General features: G+C 42.8%; 1 protein-coding gene across 5 annotated transcripts in view; it reads right to left on the reverse strand.

Annotated features, from left to right (window-relative positions):
* NACC2 (NACC family member 2) overlaps positions 1-19959 on the reverse strand; it is a 127168-nt gene that overhangs the window by 25553 nt on the left and 81656 nt on the right. For 3 of the 5 annotated variants that reach the window (XM_020981868.2, XM_078149957.1, XM_020981870.2), the window contains one exon: positions 15286-16222. In XM_020981868.2, the coding sequence (XP_020837527.1) occupies positions 15286-16159 (874 nt within the window). In that variant the 5' untranslated portion in view covers positions 16160-16222. Of the gene's footprint in view, positions 1-15285; positions 16223-18075; positions 18470-19959 lie in introns of those variants that run through there. The other 2 variants (XM_078149958.1, XM_020981869.2) reach the window with 2 other exon arrangements.

Here is a 19959-nt window from a genome sequence, read left to right on the forward strand (position 1 = left end):
GCAGCCAAAAATTCATCACCCCATAACCAACCTGGTAAAGGGATCTCTCTCAAATAAATCTGGTCATTGGATGATACCTATGCAGTCTATTGCATTTCAAAGTCTTTCCAGTTAGACAAGACCTGCCAGAACTATTGTTCCATGGGAAGAGACACAAAGAATCCAAAGTCACCTCTGTGGTATCCTAAAATGTTACGGGTAAGACCACATATACACCCAAAGTGCTCTATTCCTTTATCTAGATGGGAGTAGAGCTGGAAAGACAAGGGAGGTAGGGAAAGGAAAGGAGAGAGGAATGATAAAGAGAGAAAGAAAAGAGGAGAGAAGAAAAAGGAGAAGACAGAGGAGAGATTTACTCCCAGTCTCATGACCCTGGTGGCTATGCTTTTTTCTTTCTTTCATTATCAACTTGCTAATTTACAAAGCAATTCCACCAAGCAGAGGTTCAGGAGGTCTAAACCTATATTGAAAACTTATGCACATCCCTAAATCATTTGCCAATGATGCAAGAAGTGCATCTCTCTGTAAATATGTATATACATGTGACATATCATCTATCAGCCACAAGGAAGTACTTCCTTAGAAAAAAAATACAACCTCTTAAATAAGGGATCCTTCCTTTTTCTTCATTTAATGACTACAATTCAGGGCATCCCAAGAAATAAATAACCTCTCCTCTCTTCTTGGCAGTGGTTTGATACAAGTTTGAAACCAACATGGACCCAAAGAACTATTTAGGATTAGAATAGCAAGGGAATGTAGAGATTACCTACACCAGGGGTTCTTAATCTGGGGATTAAATGCTTAATTTTTCTTATAATTTTAATAATTTTGTACTTGTTATTAATAATTAATAATTTTAAAGGTTTTTTAATTTAATAATAATAGTTTTAATAATTCATTTCCTAAGTAGTCTTATGTATTTTATTTTTATTTCAATTAAAATTCCTGGGGGCAGCTAGGTGGTGCAGTGAATAGAGCACCGGCCCTGGATTCAGGAGGGCGAGAGTTCAAATCTGGCCTCAGACACGTAACACTTACTAGCTGTGTGACCCTGGGCAAGTCACTTAACCCCATTGCCTAACCAAAAAAGAAGAAAAAAAAATTCCTGGAAGGGAATCATAGACTTGACCAGACTCTCCATAAGGGCATGACAAAAAGGTTAAGAACTTCTGACCTAAACCTCTTGTTTGTAACCTAATGAAATTGCAGGCCCAGAGGGATAATAGTCTCCTAACATCCAGCCTAGTAATCTTTCTACTCTTTCCTTCAATTGCCATCACCACCACAACTGGGCATTCCCGACCCTAGTGTTTCTTCTCACTATAGAACGCATCAAAATATTACAAAGGATGCTTAAGAAAATTTCCAAAATAAAATCTAATTTCATATTAGAATTTAATTTTTAAAGTATAAATATTTTCCAATTAAAGCAATATACCACTAAACAAATCAAAAGATATGAACAAATAGCTATCCAAAGCAATGGGACCAGTCAATGTTGAAGGAAAGCTGCTGTGAATGTGTAAATTTGGTACAAATTTACATCAATTTGGAATTCTGCAAGAAACCACTAAATTTTCTATGACCTTTGACCCAGCATCCCACAATAGGATATATATAACACAAGGACGTGAAAGGTAGAAACAGAAGCCTAATATACACCAAAAGAGTTGTTGCAGACTACTTTGTGGTGGAAAAGAACTGGATACAAAGTGGATGCCTATCAAGAGAAAAATGACTGGAAAATCTGTAATATTTACTAAGCACTTAAGATCACTAAAAGAATACCAAACACTGAAGGTGAACAGAAAAAAACAATGATGGTCCCAGGGAAGAAATAATAAAACATTCCACTCCTCTCATATCACACTAGAGACAAAGAACAGTGGGCAGACTGTTGCATCACATTGTCAGACGTGGTCACTTTATCAGAGGTTTTGGCTGACTTGCTTTTCTTCACTGCAAAGGTGGTGGGGGGGGGGGGAGTTCTCAATTTGAAGGAAGCAGTGGTTTCCACCCCTCCCCCCCAAAAAGAGGAAAAAATTAAATGTAGAATCCATCTGAAATTTGCTTCAATGTTCACAAGATTCAAATTTTTCCAAATTTGACCTTGATTAATCTTCAAATGATCAGATTGTGATAGTGCACCATAAGTGAACAGAACAAAAAATTTAAAAGTCTATAGATATGCAAGGTATTTTTTTATCATTATCCTTACATAGTACTTTTTAGTGAGAGTGAGCGGAAAAGGGGCTGTAATAACACTTAGTAGTGCTGATCCCCGCTACTTAGAATTTACTGAGCACCCCCCTCCTCCCAAAAGCATCAAGGGCTACTCAAGAGATACAGGTCACAAATGGCACAAAAGCCACTTGTTATTATAGTAATTTAATAAAGAGCTTGCAGGCATACAGTCTAGGAGGGCAGTTGTATTTTGAGGGACACCTACACATTAAACTGTTGCCCCACTGAAGAGGGTGGGGTGGTCACTGTGACGGGAGGGAAAAAATGGAGCCCTGGGTAATCTGTTTCAAGGAACAAGTATGCTAGCCTTTTATTTAACAAATCCCTCTGTTTAATTCAGGAGGGTTCAGGTTCTAGAGCAACCTTCACCCAACATACATCCTTAGTGACATGGACACAATCATGGCCTTCACAGATAGCATCTCAATGCTACTTTGGAATTACGTCACTTTTCTGGCAGCCTCCCAAAAAGCACATCATGATCTCACTTGATTAGAACAATGGTAATAGCAAGAAGGAAGGAAGGAGCTACCTGGGAATTCCTACATCATCTTCAGACTAGTTGGCCTACATGTGTTCCTTCCTAGAGCGTATATTCTATATATTTTAAAAAGAGGGGGAGGTGGAGAGGGGCCAGAGTAGACCACATGTCCTAGGGGTTGCAGAAACTTCATTGTTCCTGCTGATCTTGTATTTCTGCAATAAAACGTACTCACCTGTGACAAATTCTCAAACGCATTCTTCCTTCTCAACTACGGCAAACACTTGGGAATACTGTTCAAAGGCTCAAGGGTTAAGAACAAAGTAATAGTGACAAATAGCTGGTTGACAAGTGAGGGAAGGAATGGACCTATTCTTCTCCATGAAGTGTACGTTAAGCAAGACATAAAGGAAGAATGAACATAGGGAAAAAACCAATTTTCTGCATAAACACAGGCAACAAGGGCAGAAACAGGAGAATAAATATGGCTGCAAGTGGGACCAAGCATTCCCTCCCTACGTAGGAAGTCATTGCAGCTATAGCACAAGAGGCATACAAGGTCACTGATTTAGTCCATGTGAGCTACCCATCTACAGTGTGAGAAAACTTGATCAACAAGCATTGACTGAAATCCTTCTATATGCTCAGCCTCCTAATTATTGAAAACATTTATTAAGTGTCTGCTGTGTGTCAGGCACATGGTAAGTTTCAAAGGTTACAGGTATTGGTTTGCATCAGATTAAAACATTTGCCCTAAATCAATGAAATTACAAGTCCAATTTTTAAAAATGTGCAACGCTGCTAGGCATTGAGCAATACAAAGACAGACAAAACAGCCTCATCCTCAGCAAGCTTATATGCTACTGGGATGGGTACAACATTACACAAATATCCCTCATGGACAACTGAGGAAGGAGAAAGCACTACCAGACAGGGGAACAGAAAAGGCTTCACAAGAAGTGCACTGGAGCCAAGTCATAAAGACAAAGATTCTAACTGCAGAGGGGAGGTAGGGAGGCTATACCAAGTATGGGCTTATCGGTTTAGCATTTTTCAGTCACGGTCCTTTTTGGGATTTTCTTGGCAAAGATAGGAGTGCTTTGTTATTTCCTTCTCCAGCTCGTTTTACAGAGGAGGAAATCTAGGCAAATAGGCTTAAGTGACTTACCACAGCTTGTAAGTGGCTGAGACCAGATTTGAACACAAGTTTTCCTGATTCAAGGCTCAGCACGATATCCTCTGTACCACCTAGTCACCAAGTATATGCACTTTGAGCAAAGAAACAGTCAGGAGATATAGTGTCAAGGAAGAGAGGGAGAGGGGGCAGCTAAGTGGTGCAGCGGATAGAGCACCAGCCCCGAAGTCAGGAGGACCTGAGTTCAAATCCGGACTCAGACTCATAACACTTACTGGCTGTGTGACCCTGGATAAGTCATAAAGTTAATTAAGAGAGGGAGAGCAGGGAAGGAGAGAGGAAGAGAATATTTACTAAGTACCTACTATGTGCCAGGTATTATGCTAAGTGCTTTATACCATTATCTCATTTGATCTTCAAAACAACACTGTGAGGTAAGTACTACTTATTCCCATTTCTCAGCTGAGGGAACTGAGGCAGACAAAAATTAAGTGGCTTGCCTAGAATCACCACAGCTAGTAAGTGACTCAGGGCCCAGCATGTCCTGTACCACCTGGAGAGACAGAGACAGAGAGAGACTGAGACAGAGACAGAGAGACAGAGAGAGAGAGAGAGAGAGAGAGAGAGAGAGAGAGAGAGAGAGAGAGAGAACGAGAACAAACTAGCATTTTTATATTGCTTTAAAAGTTTGTAACAAAACACACTTTAATGATTATCTAATTTATCTTCACAAAAACCTACTGAAGTTAGTGTTATTATTATCCTCATTTTACAGCTGAGGTAACTGAGGCATATAGTAACTTGCTTAAGAGTCACCATATATAGCTAGTGTCTAAGGCAGGACAAGATCTCCCAGCCCAGCATGCTATCCACTGTGCCACTCAATAGCTACTCAATTTTGATGAACAGTTAGTGGTTCTATTTGGTTGGTGTGTAGACTTCTTTTTTTTTTTTTTAAGGCAATTGGAGTTAAGTGACTTGCCCAGGGACACACAGCTAGTAAGTGTCAAGTGTTTGCTCTGCGGCTGGATTTGAACTTAGGTCCTCCTGACTTCAGGGCCAGTGTTCCATTCGCTACACCACCTAGCTGCCCCAGTGTGTAGGCTTCTTGAGAAAGACCAGCATAAAAGACAGCTGGAAAGTTCACTGAGAACCAGACCATGGCAGGCCTTAAATACCAGGTTAAAGAGTTTCCATTTCATCCTAGAGGCACAATGGGGGATCCAGTGAAGATCAGACCTGTGCCTTCAGAAGATTCTTTTGGCAGCTATGTGAAACAGATCAGAGAAGGACAAGACACGAAAATTACAAAGATTTTAGCTGAAAAGACAAGACTAAGGCAAACAAAACAAATTTCCCATCTTCAGACCTCATGGAGCTCTCTGTGACACTTTTTACATTCGCAGTATTCAGTACTGTATTTATCTCCATAATGTATTTGATCTTTCCTACAAAACCATAAGCTCCACAAGGAAGGACTTCTGTCTTATTCCTCTTTGTATGCAGGGAATGCTCCATACATATTTGCTGAACAGAACGGATCTATAGAAAACAGGATCCAAAACATACAGAGTTACACATGAGATTGAACAGGAGTCAAGACTCAAAGTTTGGGGGTAAAGCAGGCTAATTTCATGATGGTCAGCAAAGGGAGGCTCATGGTAAAGGATCTATGAAAGCAGGAGGAGAGGAAAGGACATTTCAGGGCAGTGAAAACGAACTTAGTACTATATATATTAAAATGAAAGGAATATTCTTTCTCCTAAAGTATGGCGGGGGGAGTGAGTGGCTCAATAATGCTTAATCAATTTAAAAAAATCCACGTCAAACATAGAGCAAGTGTACCAGGAATAAATTTAATGACAAACATTGGCCAACTGGTAATAACCACCTAAAGACAAGAAAGGGAAAAAAAAATCACAGAATGAACAGCCACACCCTAAAACCAATATCAATCAATAACTTCCAGTTGTCTCCTATTAAGCACAGGGCCAGAGTTATAACTCTTCAAGATTGACACATTCAGTTGTTTGGTCCAACTTCCCAACCAATATTGTTTGCACTGTTTCCTTTCCCACTCCCTCCATCATATATACATACATACATACATACACACACACACACACACACACACACACACACACACACACAGATACTATAGTTACAGATTCTCTGTAGCCAGCCTTATTTCCTTCCTACATTATATACACATCATGTATATCACTACTTCTTAGCCCTTGCTAATAATATCATACCCGCTAACTAGAAATCTTTTTGTCCCTATTCAAATTCTACTCACCTGTAAGGACTGGATCAAGTCCCCCCACCTCCATAAAGTCTTCCCATTTTCTGCTCTCCCTCTTCTCGGAATTCTGACTGCTTTACTATACAGCTTAGATTTTTGTTCTCTCTAAAGATGTTGTGAGCCTTATCTCAACTAGACTGTAGGGTCCTGTGAGCAGAAACTACATCTTCTTTGATCTGTTTTCCCTAGCACAAAGCTGAGGAAGATTTGTAGTATTGAGACATGGATATACTGTTCCTGGCTCTGATAGCTCTGTGACCTGGGGCAAATGATTCTTGAATTGCAGTGTAAGAGCGATGTTGAGAAGAAAGACTTTCATAATAATAACATAAAGACCTACTGATTTACTAATCAAATGGGACTAGGAATGGGGGAGCCCAATCAGAAGTATCCTATAGGCCCTTAACAGCAGAGTTCAACACTATCACAACCTTAGCTGCAAACCAACCTTAACAGATGGGATGACAACCAATGCCCCGAATCAACTTGGTCAGGAAGATTTCAAAGCTAGTCTCCAGAATGTGCACCTGCCATCTGGCCTTTGTTACCATGCTCTGGCTGTCAAGGACTTAATTGTCAAGGCTCAGCCAAGTGGATGGCTGGGCATTAGGCAACCTCATCCAATATAACTATCACACCACTCCCTGTAAGGAAGCCCAAGACAAATCAAATGCCATGAAAAATGACGTTAGCCAGCAAGAGTGAAATTTAAAATAAATTAATGAGAGAGCATAATAAAAGGGATTGAGTGATTCAGATTCATTGATTCATTCACTCACTGAATATCTTGAGCACCTACTTCCAGTCTTTTGACTAAGTCCTATGGCAAAGACTTGGTCCCCTCTCTCAAGAATCTCACATTCTTGTTGAAGAGATAGGACATATTTACTATAAAGACAATTAATTTAGGGTAGTACTTTTATTGTAGCAAAAAAGTGGACTCTATTGGATAATGAATTATGGCACATGAAATGTACCATAATAAACAACCAATGGGAAGAACTCTGAGAAATTCAAGAAAACTTTAATGAATGGATATAAAGTAAGCAGAAGTAAGACCTATTTAAGCAATAACCACAATAAAGGGAAAAATAAAGGGAAACAGCACTGAAGGACAACAGAGCTCTAGCCAGTATAATGATTATTAAGCTTGACTTGAAAGGACCAGTGGTGAAACATCTCTTTCCCTTTAGTAGAAAGGTAGTATAATAGAATAGGGAGGGAATCAGACTTAATCATTAGATACAAACACTATCTCGGTTTCTTTTTCTTGTCTGTGCACCTTTGTTATGAGTAGTTTCTATTTTTTGAAAGTGCCAATAACTTTTTAAGATTTGAATGAACTAAAGTGATGGGACTAGGCAAACCATATGCACACTGACAATAATATAAAGAGGAAAAAACAGAACAAAACACACCACGAGGCAGCTGAACTAAAATGTAATGACCAGCCCTGGACACAGAGAAGAAATGATAACAAAACACTTCACTCCTCTCAATTAGTGGAGGACCAAGCTGAACAGGTGCGGGGCAGCTAGGCAGTGCAGTGGATAGAGCACCGGGCCCTGGATTCAGGAGAACCTGAGTTCAAATCTGACCTCACACACATAACACCTACTAGCTGTGTGACCCTGGGCAAGTCTCTTAACCTCATTGTCTAACCAAAAGAAAAAAAGAAGAAGAAGAAGAAAAAAAAAAGGAATTTTGGGAGAAGAGAAATAAAGAATTAACATATTTTAAAACTCCAGTAAAATCTAAGTTAAAAGAAAATTAAGAGTAATGTGATAATGGAGCCAAATGTGCAAGGTATATAAGTTTTGTACGTGTCCAGGGGTTATTGTAGGGTGGATCAGGAAGGAAAGGAGGATATGAGCAATGACTTGAAGGTTGAACGGGATTTGCATAGACCAAAGGGCTATCACTTTGGACTCTTAAGATGGCTTTCTTAGTGTAACAGTCACACATGATCATAACTAGACATGTATTCTAATCATCTAACCTACAAGCTTCAACTCCTCTGTCCCTAGAAGAACCCTCTCTTCTCCCACTCTAGTGATCCTCTAGCCTGTCTGCTCATGGCAGGTGCAGCAGCCGCTGCTTCAGTACAGGAGAAGCAAAACTCCCAGTGATCTGCCTGCCTGCCTCCTTCCCCCGCCTCTGGCCTGCCACAGTGCTTAGCTTGCAAATCTATTGCCAAGTCACTGAAAGCACCCAAGATTTGATTTGTGCATTCCACAGAAAGAGTTAATTCCAAGTGAGTTCAGGCGCAGAGCTGCTGGTTTATAAATACCCATATCTTGCCTTTGTTTCGGATCTCAGCAAAGAGCAAAACATCTGCCAGTCTAAAATTAAACATCTGCGCCTTCATGGGGAAGGAAATGGGGGCCTGCAGTTTTATGTGCAAAAGAGGTCTAGCCCCAGGGTGAGGGACATGGGCATCTGATGTTGGCCCCAGGGTTTACCATGAAGATGAGAAGAGCAATATTCTCTGTGGACTAACACTTGGCAGGGGACTCTGGTCAGACGGAGGGCGCAGGTGACACAGACAGTTAGATCAGTAAACCTGGAAGTCATCTGAGAAGCACTCTGGGCTTTGGGAGAACTGACATGGTGATGGTCCCTCTCCAACCCACCTGGAACATACTTAATTTTATTCTCAATTATCTGCAAAGCCTGGAAAATCCCCATTCCTTCTGAAGGAGGTGACAGCTGACTGACAACTCCCTTATTCCTGATTTGGGGACCAGGGTTAGAGAGTCCCAAAGTAGCTAGAGTAAAATGAGTACCCACCTTATGCCTATTCCTGGGGCAGGTTAAGCGAAAAGAATGCAGGAAAAGACCTGGTCCCCAACACATGCCATCATCTCACTGCAATGGCACCAGGCAGGCTAGCCTCAGGGGGGAAAAGTCTTTTAGGCCGATTTTCACCACAGGTACTATGGATTTAAATGCAGCTGCCTTTTAAATGGGGCATGTTAGGAAACACATGCAGCTGCACATTCTTCTGGTATAGAAGACAATGGGTTGGAGGCAGGCCTCTCCTAACTCCAGTCCTACTTCCTGGCCTCACCCTTGTGCTCTTCTTAAAATTTATTTCACTGACAGGTTCGAAGGAAGAAATGTATTCAGGGCCTTTTTACTTCTGAGCTACTGCCCCCACCCCCCAATCATTTAAAAACCATATTATTCTTCTTCCCTACATTTCTTCTGTAATTTCCAAACTTGACAGGTTCCCATTCTCCTTGGCTCAACAAACATTTATTAAAGGCCTACGAGGCACAAGGCATCGTGTACCATCACCCTTGGTGACCCAAAAAAAACCTTGCCAGTTCTCCATGTGGTGTACAATATTCCTTACACAAGATCCACAGAATTAGAAGGGAACAAACATTGAGATCATCTGGGGCCACTTACAGAGAAGGAATGCAAGGCCCAGAAAGAAGAGTGGACAAGGAAAGAGCATCAGAATCGGAGTCAGGGGACCTAGGTTCAAATCCCAAAGAGCTTGGCTACTTTCTACCTATGTGAGATTGGACCAACTTAACTAGTTCAGTTTTATGTCTTTCTTTGTACCCCCAAACTGAACATAATACTTTAAAGTGCTGGTTGAGTTGAATTGTTATTAGTCTCTCTAGATTCTCATTTGTAAAATGAAAGGGCTGGGCTAAATACACAGTTCTGTGTGACTGTGTATTTAGGATCACAGGATTTACAGCAAGGGTCCTTAAACCATTTTTGTGTCCTGGACACCTTTTCTAGTCTAGTGAAGCCTGTGGACTTCTCTGGGATGTTTTTAAATGCATAAAATGAAATTTATATCATTGAAACTATTTAATATTAAATTATTTCTATATAATTATCTAAATTTTTAAATTATTTTAAATTGAAATTATTTAATATATTGATATTATCTAATATAAAATTATTAATATAAATTATTTAATATAAAAATATTTAAATGTACAGATATAAATTCATATATGAATACAAAGAAACTAATTATATTGAAACACAACTATAAAATATTTCAATAACTATGAGACCTTAGAATCATCTATTTAGTACAAACCTGAATTTTATAGATTTTTTTAAAAAAGTGAAGTTCAGAGAGATGTCAAGACCAAGATTCCATGTTAGTTAGTGGCAGGGTCCAGTGTTCCCACTCTAAATCCAGAGGTTTTTTTTTTCATCAGACATTCACATCAGTGCTCTTCCTGCTAGGCCATCCTTGCCTATGAAAGGATACTATATATGTGTCCAAGGAAGTTAACTGGTAGGAATTTGCCATCCAAGTCTCAGGAAAAAGAAACATTTTAAACAGGAGCTAAGGAGGAAGAGATGGGGAAGGGACCTGAGATACTTGCGCAAAAAAACTGTTAGCACAATTTACAGCTGTGTTATCACAAAGTGAATTCAAAATTGGCAGTTCCAACTAACTGGGCTGACAAAGCAATGTAGTGTAGAAGCAGAGAGCCCCTTGTATTTCTTTATGGCAGCTCAAAACCAACCACTGTGGACTTGTTAAATATGAAAATATGTGTAAAATCATAAACTGATTAAGGCTTTAAAGGGATCCTAGCGACAATCTAATCCAGTCCCTTCATCTTACATATGAGGAAACTGAGGCCCAGAGGGTTAAGTGAATAGCCTAATGACTCACAGGGGCTCTTTTATATGCAAAGGCTGTTTCTGAGAATAAAAGAAGCCTGTGGATTCTACTGGCTCAAAGAAGAGAGAAAACTTGCCTTCCAGAAAATGTCCTCTCCCTACAAGCAACCACCCATCCCCCTCACCCAGATCCCCGAGAACTTGTGGAAAGGTTCCAGTCTACTTAGCAGGGTGCTTGCTATTACTAACTAGTGAAGTGGCAGATAAAAACACAACAAATTCCAAAGGGTCATCTTGTGCCAAAAGCCCATCCTAGTGTAGGAGGCTTTTGTGTCTGATTCCCCACAGCCAGAGGTCAAGAGAAGGAATTAGAGTGAAAATAGAGAATTCTTTTCATGTTAACTCTTGAAAGGAGCCAATGAATGAATACTCCCCCCCTTCTCCCCCAGGAGAAGAAGCTAAAGTCAAGACAAAATTCCCAACATTCTATCCCAAGAGCGTATTTAAAACAAGAACCTCAAAGCCTCTTTAGAAAGATAGCATGTGGTAGGTATTATAAAGCCTACTGGGGTTAGAATCAGCAAGGCCAAGTTTGAGTAGCACTTCCAAGGATTATTAAACTGAGTGATCACAAGCAAGTCACTTAATCTCTGCATGTCAGGTTATCTTGCCTAGGAAGACTGGGTAACTTCTGTTTTACTTACTTTTCTTACAGGATTTTTGTGAGGCTCAAATTAGATCGTGTATGTAAAGTACAAGCCTGAAAGTATGGTAAAATGCAATTGATTTTATTATTAAACTGACTGCTCTCTTTGTGGTAGCAAAAAATTAGAAACTAATTCTCCTGTTGAAGAATATAGGGGAATAATGGAGTATTATTTTGCCATGATGAAATGGACAGTCTCAGATGGAGAAAACTGAGAAGAAATCTATGAACTGATGCAGACCTAGGAAAATAATTAACACAATGACAACATTTTAGATTTTAGAACTCCAATCAATTCAGTGATAAACCATGAGTCCAAAAGAATAAAGATAATGTATTCAGTGTGGAAGGTAGTGGAAGAGACAGTTAAATAATTATTATTTAAATTATTTCTCTGAGTGACTAGTTGATTGTATTCCTACTGTGTTACAAAGCACTGTGCAAACCACTAAGATGAAAACACTTATTTTATTTCATGACCCATCCCCAGAAAACCCTTTCCTGACAACATCATCAGTGGCTTCTAGCAGAGGCACTTCTGGGAGGCCAGACTAGTCTTCCCAAAAGAGACAGCAATGTCAAAAGCACTATTTCAAATAACCTAGATTCTAACCAAGAAAAACAAACACACACCACATTTCCCTGACCCAGTTATGGTTGGAGAACCACTTTAAAACACAATCACAGCCTTGGAGAAATGGCATTATGCTATAGTTACAAACAATGGTGTGAAGGATGCAATGGAGAGGAGAGTAAGTTACCTCTGCCAAGGTCAGAATTTAAATTGAGGGGATTCCGGTAAGAGTATGAATAATAACTAGTTCAGTGAAACATCCCCATGGACCACATCTTCACGGCAATTTATACTTTATAGAGTGAATTCGCATCTACCTCACTGGATCCTTCTAAGACTCCCCTCAGATAGGTCAGACTACTTGCCCCATCTTATAGATAAGAAAGTTGAGGTGCAGAGAGAATAAACAGTATGTACTATGGTGGTAAGATCTGAACTAGGAACCACGACTGGACTTTTAGCCTTGGCTCTGGCACTAAGAAATACCAACCACTCATTGCTTTAACATTGTAACATTCACCACTGCTCTTTCCCCACATCAACCCAAAGAGATGAGGAGTCCAAGTCTCATTCTGACCCTCCTTTTAAAGATAAGGGGGATGATCACAGCGAAACTGACTTAAAGCTTAGGATCACACACATAATACCAACAAATTTTTTAGGCCACCACTCAAATATAGCTCTCCCACCCTCAAGTCTAGTGTTCTTTCTACTACCCTTCTACCTCTATGTGACCTGGAATGAGTCACTTCACATGCATGGGCCTCAGTTTCCTCATTGTCATTGCTCATAATGTATGGGGGGGATGAACATTGAACATTACAAAGCCTATGAAGACAGAATATGCTGGTGGCCAAGTGGAGGGGAGAATTAAGTTCTCTTGATTTCTAGTTTGGGGTTTTTTTGGGTTTGTTTTTTTAATCCAGCAAGTACCTGAATTGGGAGTTTGATCTCCGTACAAGGAGAACTAGGCATACCAATTTCATTAAAACTAGATGTCTGGGCAGTAAGCCATTTGATTTCGGCTTACTGCAGGAGAGATTTTGCAGCTTCAGACTAGTGGGTGCCCCCCTCTTCAAAGCCTATTGCCAACTCATGCTACTGGATGCCAACCCCTGCCTGGCACCACTATACCACCGTAGTAGTCTCCCCTCTACTATAAGAAGACTGCATTTTTCTGGTGGAACCACCCCTCCTCTGACACTGGCAGAGCCTTCCCCCACCCCAACATCGTGTGACATGAGCTTCCTCTGTTAAAATGGTAGGCAGAGAAAACTGCACTGATGGACAGATTTCTCTTCTCCCGCAGGCCAAACAGGCCTTGTTGTCAGAAGGCATTTGCACGCGCAAGCACACATACATAAATGCACACACAGTTTGTTTTCAGGAGGGGCAGAGTGAGAAATTCTCTGAATTATTGAGGCCAAATTACAAACAATACCGTTTGCTGACCCAAATCCCCAGCTAAATCCAACATGCTGCCCCTGTACTTAAAATACAGGGCACCCTCCAAAACAGAATTTTACATCCATAGAACCAGCTCTCTGTGCACATACCCATAGGGAGCTGCTGGCTTCCTTGAGAATTACTTTGTAGCACAGGAAGCAAGTGCTAACTAACCCTCTCTTGGTTGTACCCCTGGCCAGTGGGCTTTGGAGACATGAACAGCCTCCCCTCTCAAAGTCTCTTTCTATCAGAACCATATCCGTTCAAGGGAAATATTGGTGCTCCAACTCTTTTAAATTTCAAGTGGAAAGAGAAAGATCCCTGGAGGCAAGTGACCTGGGTTTTCCTGTATGATGTGCCTAAACCAGACCAACATTGTCCTGGTATTCTGAATATATGTAATTCAGTCTTTCCAGCTTACCTGCTCACCATTACTATATTCAAAAAAGGAAAACATCTCAATAACTGTTCTCTCTGAAAATAATGCAGTACACAGCCTTATGATGAAAGAAAAAAAATCAGAAAATAAACTGGAGCAAAAGGAAACTGGTTACTAAAACTTGTTGCTAACTAGATCAGTCATAGGAGCTGGCAAAGAGATTTAAGAAAGAAGGGCAGACAAGGAAGAATGACAAGCATCTCCTCTCAGGATGTTTGCCCTGCTCCCTATCCCTCCCCAAGTCCCGCCCTCCCCTCCCCATCATCACTTTCAGATCAAGGTATATAGAACAAGACTATAGATAGAGCAGCAAGTTCTCCCCCATCCACTCTGATCATTGTGAAAATTCAAGAGAATGCAAACTGCTGAGTATACCATGTCCAGGCCTTGCATACCAATTAGGTAGGTACCTCCCAACTGCATGCTGGGGCTAAATAAGCCTTTCTACTTATTCTGGGTACTGAACCTCACCCCCCCCCCACAAAAAAAAAAAGCTTATGTCATCCACCTCTCTCCGCTGAAGAGGATACAGTTAGGAAAACCCATCAAGCCGAGGATATTTTGTGAGCCAATTTCCAAACTGGCTTTCCCCCTGGCAGAGAGGGAACATAAATGAGTTACAAGTCTTGGGAACAAGGAAAGGCAAATAGACACCAGGAAAACTACTGGCCCTCCAGGATCAAATGCAAAGCAGCATTATGCCATCAAATCTAAACAAGCTCAGTCTCTGCGGCTATGACCCCAGCAACTACCTTCTGTAGTCAACATGATGGATGCCCTCAGTCCCCAGCATCCTACAGCTACAAGTCACTTAGGCAAAAGAAGATCAAGGGAACAGAGATGACAAGAGAAGAGATCGTCCCATCTCCAAGTTAAGCAGCCTTATCCCCATTTGGCCTCTTGGAAAATTGCTTGGAAAAGTGACATGGATGCAGCGTAGGGAACATGGGAAAGGGGCATGTGTGATTTCCTGCTAAGTCTTACCTGTCTCCTCTCAAACCTCAGGAAATTTTAAAGCCCACTAGAAAGGTAGCTACAGAAAGAGAGAATTAGGGAAATTTGAAAAAACAACAGTAACAACAAAAACAAAGCTCTGGGCCCTAGGTTCCTACTCATAACTTTAAGTCATTCCCTTTTCAGTAACCTTCAGTGAGCTATGGAACTTTCAGGGGCCTTATCTTCCCCACCTGAGAACAGGAAGCCTAATCCAAGTCATGGGTTAGCTCATGTTCTATCCCCCAAGGCATGGGGAGTCTCAAATGTACAAACCCCCATGAACCCTTCTAGAAAGCATAATGGCACCAGGAAAAGACCAACGATTGTCGTTTGGCTGTGTGACGTTACCTGAGTAGCTGCCTGTGGACTTGATATACATCTGGCCGTACTGCTCCTCTACCATTGTGTCATAGGCCTCGTCGTCCTCCTCATCCTCTTCATTGTGGTAGGAGGTGGGGCTGTCAGTGGTGGGGAGGCTGCTGGCCCCGGGGCTGGTCCTCTCACCCTGGGAGTACTGTACCTGCTGGATGTTGGGGATGAGAGTGGCCAGGCTGGGCATCCCATAGTACGAGACTCGAGACAGCTTCAGAGGTGCCGCCCCGCCCACTGCCGCCCCGCCGCCCCCCGATCCATCCCGGGCCCCAACTTCCAGGGGCCGCTTGGCAGCCAGGCCTGGGCCTGCCGCCGGCTGGAGCTCCAGGTTCTCATGCTTCACACGGGTGAGAAGCGGGATGGGCACAGAGGGGGACATGACATAGGGTGCAGGGCCTGGCTGCAGCTGGTTGCAGGGGCTCTGGGGCTCCGAGCTGGTGTCCTCGATCATGGCGGTCTGTGAGTCACAGTGGGGCGAGCTCACCTTGAACATCAAGTCTGTGCCCCGCTCCACAATGTGCTGGATCTGCAGGAAGCCGGCCGTGTACATCACCACGAGCTGCTCACTTGCCGCCATCCTGAGCTTCCCAGTGTAGCAGAAGGAGAGGATCTGCTGGAAGCAGGCAGGGGGCACTGTGCCCGGCAGCTCAAAGGCGCTCTTGCTGTTCCCACTGAACAAGTCCCGGAAGTAGAGGCTGCTGGCCGCCAGGACCGCACGGTGAGCCTTGAAGGCTTGCCCCTTGACGACTATGGAGACATCACAGTAGAGCCCCAGCAGACGCTGTTCATTCAGGCAGCCCAGGACAGTGTTCCCAAAATTGGGGATCTCTATGTGCAACATCTGGGACATGACTGGGCAAGGAGCCAGGACACCTTAGACATTCAACACAGCTGGTTCCAAAGAAGGGCACATCTGTAAAGAAGGACAGGGGAGGTTCAGGATGGTGGGGAGAGATGGAGAGGAGACAAGTTCGGATCAGTTTCTTATCTGGGGAAATGAAAATTTGTGAAAATAGAATGAAAATTCACAATTCAAGAAGCTTCTGAAGTGGTGGAGAGAACATCAGCTGCCCAACCATAAAAGGTTTAAATGGCTGTTTTGCTTTAAAAAGGACAGAGAAGGGGGAAGGCATCATCTCTAAGTCCACATTCCCCCTATGACCAGCTTCCCTGCTTGCACAGTCCTGTCCTCACTATGATTCCAAATCAGAGGTTCTTAAGCAGCAAGTCTGTTTTTTTACACTGAAACCCAGCTTTGGAAGCAGGACTAAGAAAACCAAAAGAGTAGGTGAGGGGAAAAAAACGAAGACCCAAAGTCCAAATATCTGCTTGGTCTCTGAATTCTCCTTCCTCTAAACCATCTCCAAGCATTCAATGCTAAGATGTTTTTCAAAAGGGAGAGGGAAAAAAAAAGGAAAAGGAATGGAGCTTTTGAAGGGAGAATTAAACACCTCTATTGCCACCCTTCCCTCCCCACCTCCCCCACCAGACACCTAAGGCAGACAAGAGACTGCAGATCAGCAATTTGATGTGGCCCAGACAAGAAACCTTTGGTTTCAGAAAGGGCCCAGGGAACGTTGCCAATACTGATGGTATTCTTTTCTTCCCCTGCAACATTTCTGGAAGTTAGCACTCTTCCTGAATAGCAACACAATCCTCCCCTACCCATGGTCCGAGACATGTATGTACCCATCTGAGAGAGGAGAGGGAGGAAAGAAAGGAAGGAAGGAGGGAGGGAGAGGCAGACACAGACATGGAGAAATATTTGCTAGAGTAGTGCAGGATATCAGGGCAAGAGGTTTTAAGTCTTGATTTTTTTTTTTCTTTAAAAGCATCCAGACCCTTTTACTCCAACAGGAAAAGATCTGATGGTCTATTCCCACCGCCCCTCCCCCTTTTTCTTTCTTGACTTTCAGGGAAAGAGAAAAGATATGACCAGAAGGAAAAAAGAGGGATTAGAGAAGGTTAAGAGACAGCAGAGAGAACTCCATCCCTTAGACTAGTCGTCAACTCCCTGGTGACAACTTCTTCCACCCATCCCTTGCCCCCTGCCTTCCAACAACACTCCAAGATCTAGTAGCCTTTTAAAGCTATGGTCTCCAGTTAGCTATTTTAAGGGACTGAGGAGCACTCTAGTCGTCCCCCCCCCCACAATGAAGAATCCAAACAGTTAAGTCTCCAAACCCAAACTGGTTGGTCTGAGCTGCACCTACAAATGAGTCACAAACTAACTATAAGATACACAAAGACACATGCTGTCCAAACTTACGTACCCCTGCCCCCCACTCCAATACCCTAAGCAGCTCATTACTGCAGGGGAAATCCCAACCTGAGCCTGCCAGGAAGGGAAAGATACTGAAAACAGGGTGAGGGGGTGGTAGTGAGAGAAGCTTTGAGAACTGGACCAGGACAAGACAGATCCTGGTTGGTCATGAGAACCCGGCAGAGGGACTCAAGAGATGTTTACCTGATGCTAAATTCTAAAAGGGGGGAGGGGGGGGCAAGAGGAGAGAAAATTATGAAAAAATAAACAAAAACAGCCAATTTAGAAAAGGCCAGAAGTCCTACACAAAGGACTGCTCTGTTCTGAAAAAAGTCCGGTTCTATCTGCAGAGCTGAGGAACAGGAAGGAAGGAAAGAAGGAGTGAGGAAGAGACAAGCCGCCAGACAGGCAATCTCACTGTGCTTCTAGGTCTAAGAGAAGGCAAGAACACTCTCTGGAGAAAGAACTTTACTGGCTCCCAGTCTCCTGGCTGGCAAACCTACCTTAGGACACCGCGGGACTGTAGGTTGTCACCGCCAAAGGCTGGCTAAGTGACTTGTGCCTCTACGGGAACTGCAGCAAACGGAGGAGAGCGTGCACTCAGGGTGGAGGGGCAGCAGGGGGAGGGAGGGGGAAAAAAGTCTCCAGCCCTCCGTTTGTATCTACTGGAGCTGAGGCTATATTAGCCAGTCCAATCTCCCAGGCAGCGAACGGCATCTAAATGAACAGGCCGGATGCAGATGAACATTCAGGCTGCTCTGGGGAATGAATAGCCGTCTTTGATTAGGGACCCGGAGTAAATGCCAACTTCAAACTGAAGCTTTAAAAACAGCGAAATCTCAGAGCCAGAGGAATGCACGGCTCCGAATGTTGGTACAAGACAGACTTTTGATGACTCACTGCAATGCAAACAAAGATGGCAGAAATACTGTACTGTACGCTGATGAAATGCTTAGTGGTGCCACGGCAACTGAGACAGGCTTTAAATTTATAGTGCAGTTTTGCATATGAATTACCCAGTAAACTGCCTCCCCTGCCATCTAGTACATCCAGAGTGTCAAAGCATTTAAACTATTCCAAACAGTCTGCAGGGTTGGCATCGCCCCTGCTTAACTCCTCCAGGGAGGGCAGGAAATGAGTCGGAGGAGAGCAAAAGGAGGCAAAGACAGGCAGCAAGGGATGGGGTGGAGGGGTGGGGGGAGAGAAGGAAAGGGAGCAAGAAATGGAGAGTACAGGGACAAGGCAGGCCATCAAACAGACAAGCAGAGAGAGAGGGAGACAGCATCCCGGACAGAGAGAAAGAAGGAAAAGGGCAGGAAGATAGTGAGAAAAGAAAGAGTAGAAAGGTAGCCATACATAATGACCACCCCCTTCACAAACACCTTGAAAACACAAAAACAAAACCAGGGTGCCAAGTTGGCCAATGTCTGGTCAGCTGAGTTCTATGCTGCCAATTCAAGTCCTGCATTTTGTTTTGGATCCCCCTTTGAAAACTCTCCCTAACCCCTATCCCTTCGTTCAACAGGTAACTTTCTAAAATGTGATGGAACAACAGACCCGGGTTAAAATGTTTCCACCTGGCAAGAAAAAAAAAATTACAAAGTCTCTCATCTCTTCCCCACCCAAAGAACCCCTCACCACCTTTTCTTAACACACTGGAAAAACATTTTCAGCTGCAGGAACCACAAAGACTGCCCCCCATGGGAACAGCTCTCAGGCTTCGGCTCCATCTACTAAAAGCAAATCCATTTGCGTAAGTAATGAAATCCTAGTCACATTGTCTCCTCACTTCAGATTCAAAAAGTATTTAACATGTATTGAACGAGTTTGGGCCTTTTTCTGGGAAAGAGTCTGTCCCTTGTCTATTCTGCTCCTATGGAGCCCTGATTCTATAGCTCCTCCTAGGGCTACAGATAATATTCTTGACTTTTTTTCTTCTTCTCCCCAGGTTCTATTGCCTGAAATGTCTCAAGTCACAATACCTGGATTCCAGAGCTACTCAAAAACCATGCATGCAGACAGATGCCCTGGACACCTGCCCAACCACGTCCTAGTTATGAGAAGTGTACGTGCACGGGGTATTTTCCTGTTCAGTGGACCTCCAACACATTAGCTTCAGGACTGTAGATGCAATGGAGGAAAAGGAAGAAACTGCAAGGGTGCCCGTGGTGAAGTGAAAAGTTCTAACTATGGCTTTTCCTATTCAAGCCAAACATACAAGCCAAACATACCAGTATCCCCTTGGCACTTGAACCAATGTTGTCCATCGTGGGTTGAACTATCTCAATGCTCCACTCCCTCCCTCCCCCACTCCCTGACCAGTCAATACCAACTGCCAATTTCCTGGTCAACCTGCATTCCCCTTTTCTCTCAATAACCAACAAATG

This window comes from Phascolarctos cinereus, unplaced genomic scaffold, assembly GCF_003287225.1.
Source record: "Phascolarctos cinereus isolate Bilbo 61053 unplaced genomic scaffold, phaCin_HiC Scaffold_2;HRSCAF=192, whole genome shotgun sequence".
Classification (NCBI taxonomy): domain Eukaryota; kingdom Metazoa; phylum Chordata; class Mammalia; order Diprotodontia; family Phascolarctidae; genus Phascolarctos; species Phascolarctos cinereus.